General features: G+C 37.5%; 2 protein-coding genes across 2 annotated transcripts; one reads left to right on the top strand and one right to left on the bottom strand.

Moving 5' to 3' along the window:
- Window positions 1-58: 58 nt before the first annotated feature.
- LOC108354121 (uncharacterized) lies at window positions 59-489 on the bottom strand (the record flags this gene model as incomplete). Its single annotated transcript, XM_017605314.1, has 1 exon — window positions 59-489. A coding segment is annotated over exon 1 (431 nt), but the record flags the coding sequence as incomplete, so codon positions are not given.
- A 2393-nt stretch (window positions 490-2882) lies between these two features.
- Window positions 2883-3359, top strand: Tom7 (Translocase of outer membrane 7). Its single transcript, XM_017605315.1, has 2 exons — window positions 2883-3134; window positions 3194-3359. The coding sequence occupies exons 1-2, from the start codon at window positions 3035-3037 to the stop codon at window positions 3256-3258; spliced, it is 165 nt and encodes a 54-aa protein (XP_017460804.1). The 5' UTR covers window positions 2883-3034; the 3' UTR covers window positions 3259-3359.
- Window positions 3360-3727: the final 368 nt, after the last annotated feature.

Here is a 3727-nt window from a genome sequence, read left to right as displayed (position 1 = left end):
AGAAAATGAATTCGGCTCAAATGTGTTTTGATGTTTCAATGAATAAGCTGAAGGTAACATTTCTGAATGGTTCTGTGATGTGGTGGGTAACATGCAACTGGTAGTTTGAAAGGGGAATGGTGTCGCGCTATTCTCTGTGGTGCTGCCAACAATTCCTGATTTCTCAACAGTATTATTTTTCCCATCGATACAAAGTAGCGCTTCCACAAAACGGACACTATCTAACTCATCAAAATCATTGTTAGGATAAGAACACAAATCAGAAGATGGCCAGGAAGTGGATTTTGGTGGGCTTTTTTGTAATTCTTTAGACGACACATCTTCCTCAGAATCCGAAAAGTCATTTATGTAAGGATAAATGCAGGAGGAGCTCTCACATTTCACAATTTGCTCATTGATATCGATGTAAAAAGTACGTAAACGATTTCTCAAGCCTTGTTGCTGGCATTCGAGGCAGATATCACCAGGTTGAAATGTGCTCTGCTCCATGATGATGATGTGAGCGGAATTATAAGAGTTAATTTCAAAGCTGTTTGAAAATACATAATGGAAATATGTAGTTACCATGATGTTATAAAAGTGATTTATGTGGGAGATGTCGAGCACAGTTCAACCTGTTAAAAGAAAACTTAAAAAGGTAACGCGAAGTGACAAAAATAATAAGATTTGAGGTGAATGTTCCCAATATTATCTGTTAGTTCGAGGCTGGCACAAAAAAATCAAGGAGGCGTGAGGCGTGAGGCAAGAGGTGCCGTGAGCCATGTGGTGACTCCGCATGCCGGGCACTCGTTGCGCACATCTGCGTTCACTCTGCTCAGGTATGAGTTTAACCTGGTTCAAAATCGAGAGTGAAGTTTGGCAGACAAAGCTNTAACAACCAGACGAAATAACATTTATTTTTGAAAACAGTATTCATGTTTTGTAGCTAAAATTTCGTTAAATGTTTAGCTATTTGTACAACGATTTATGTGTGCGTTTAGCTTTTAGACACCTTTCTTCGTAGGCGGCCTTTGGCGGCACTTTAGGATTATAACCCTCACCAAATAGAATTCTCCTTTTGGTGTGCACCAACTGGGGCTATCACTCCAGTGATGTAGCCTTGGGAAAGGATGAGGTAACTAGAATTCCCTTTTTGTGTGGTAAACCTGGGGCTTCCGCCCCAGGGATGTCTATGTTTGACAGCTCAGCTCCACCATTTAATCTGCATATACAATCACAGGCTCACGGGTGATTTTCATAACAATTTTAATTAATAAATTGCGACGAATAAGTTTCAATTAAAGGAATAAAATAAGTAACAAATAATAGTGGCTGCTTTAAGGCAAAATAAGATTAGTTAGAGTACGTATATTTCGGAAATTTGCAACAAATACCATATTTCCAACCATTGTTAAATTAGTGCACAGATTTAGTAAATTAAATTTTTGTAATAAAGAGTGAACTGTTGTCCACAAGTGTGGGTAAAAGGTTTTTGATTCGATTCACGCGTTTGGGCACAGCAACCCAAAATCGTTGTACAAATTCATAAACAGTACTCAAAATTTCTTCAAAGTAATCTCATGCCTTATCACGTGTGACCGTGGCCGTCAAAAGGTCAGAAAATATTTGACCACTAAATCGATATGTCTGCCTGCAATGCGGCACTGCGTTGATAAAAACGATATCCTGCGCAGACTTAAAAAGCTATTTCAATTATTCACACCCACTCACATTTGTTGGATCACTTCTTTCACTAGTCTACTTACATAACAAAGAAAAAATTTTAGCGAATGTGTGTTCAGGAAGTTCGCGAATCAAGTTCAATTACCAACTATAATTTTTGGCCAAGAGCACTTACTTTTCTTATTTGCTTATAATTATATTGCTTGGATGCGTAGATGCAACTGAAACTGGCGCTATGCGTTATACAAATTATATTGCAAATCACAATTATTCAAGACAGACGGCGAGTTCGGCAAAATTTATTCGCGTGCACCTCGCAAAAAATCTCGCAGAGAAAAGAGACGATTCAGGACAGAGTGGCTTTTTAAACTACTAGAAACAGGGTGTAGATGATGTAGAATTTCTTGAAAACTACTTTACTTACTGGTGGTCTTCACATGCTTGCATGTGAATGTTTTGTTGCCTGGGCATTTGACAGATTCCTTTTTCATTTGTAAAATATCGTCAAAAAAGAAGGTGAGAGCTTTTGGTAAAGTAAAAATGATGAATTTATTAACGGCGTTTGATCGATTTTAGGGATGAAAAAACGACGAACTAGCGACGAACAAACGGTTTATCACAGTTAACAAATAATGAAATTCTTACACCTGGAGTGATATATGAAGGAACTATGAAATGTAAAAAATTAATTATATATGTTTGGCTTAAAAGGCATTCGCACAAGGCGATTTTGCGTTCATCTCACGGAGGGTTGCACGAAAAGAAAATTGAATGGCTAATGGCTGCCGACCAACTTTGTTGAAGGCGATTAGTTGAAAGGCCGTTCAACCAGAAGTAGAATGCAAATTTGAATAATGCAAATGTCTTAAAAACTGACCAACCTTAAAGAACAATCGACGAACTATCGATTGCAATACAAAAATCTGAATTATTTTCCGTTTCTTGCGTCTTTTTCTCTCTTTATGGAGATTTTCAAATTTATCCAAAATTTTAAGAGCTGGCAAGGCTTGAACCTTCGACATTTTCCAAATGAAAAAGTGTGCTGTCAAATGCCCAGTCAACAAAACTCTATCTAGAAAAAAGCAGAACGCATGCAAGATTTCCAGGCATGTGATGACGGCCGGTAACGTCGGTTATGCGAATCTTGGTTGACGCATTCCAGTTTTAAAATTTTTACTTATTAAGCACCCTGTTTAATTTAGAAGTTGGCAACGCTAAAAGCTTCCACAGCCAACTTTGTTCAAGTCTCAGCTGTTTTCGTTCTTGTCAAATTTGCTACAAAACTCGTGTTGTGCAAAATTTACCAGTGCACTAAATTTTAGAAGTTTGCTGCTTTTATACGATTTTATTGCAGTTAACGTAATACTCTAATATGGCATTATCACCTGGCGTTAAGGAACGTTTGGAAGTTGTCTACGATGTTGCGAAGACCACATTCCACTGGGGTTTCATTCCGATGGTGCTTTATTTGGGTAAGTCCCACGTTTTGGTAACTAAATCAATCGTTTATCTCATATATCTTCCATTCAAGGATTCCGCAAAGGCGCTGAACCCGGCATGCCACCACTATCACTACTAAGCCTACTTTGGCAATAAATCCATTGACTGACGCAAGGCATTAAACGGGAGGGTTTCATAACTATTGGAAGGAAATATGTTTCAAATAAACTTACATATATAATTGTTGACTAATTAAACTTTAGTCTTTAAATGTGTTTTTAGGATATCTAGCAAATGTGTTTTAAAAGCTTTTTTTAAGGCTTTTGGAAATTCTCCAGTTCCTCAAAATCCCAGGATGTCCATATGTTGAGATTTAGCATTCTTGGCTAAAAAGATTAAAAGTGAAAGTACATAACGTGCATTGCGTCACCGTCAACGTTAGCGTAATGGGCTGTTTTTGCTTACGCATATTCAGCGCATTTAGCTCTAAATGCTACTCTAAGGGCCAGTTACACAATCTAAACTTGAGTTCTAGCTGAGAAAAATCTTGGCAAAGAACAGTTTAAGGTTTTGTTAAAGTTTGCAGTTCACAATGCGTACTTAAGTATGGAAAATATATTGATAA

The sequence above is a fragment of the Rhagoletis zephyria genome, unplaced genomic scaffold, assembly GCF_001687245.7.
Source record: "Rhagoletis zephyria isolate East Lansing unplaced genomic scaffold, Rhagoletis_zephyria_1.1 Rzeph_scaffold_33552, whole genome shotgun sequence".
Lineage (NCBI taxonomy): Eukaryota > Metazoa > Arthropoda > Insecta > Diptera > Tephritidae > Rhagoletis > Rhagoletis zephyria.
This window is presented reverse-complemented; position numbering and strand designations above follow the sequence as displayed.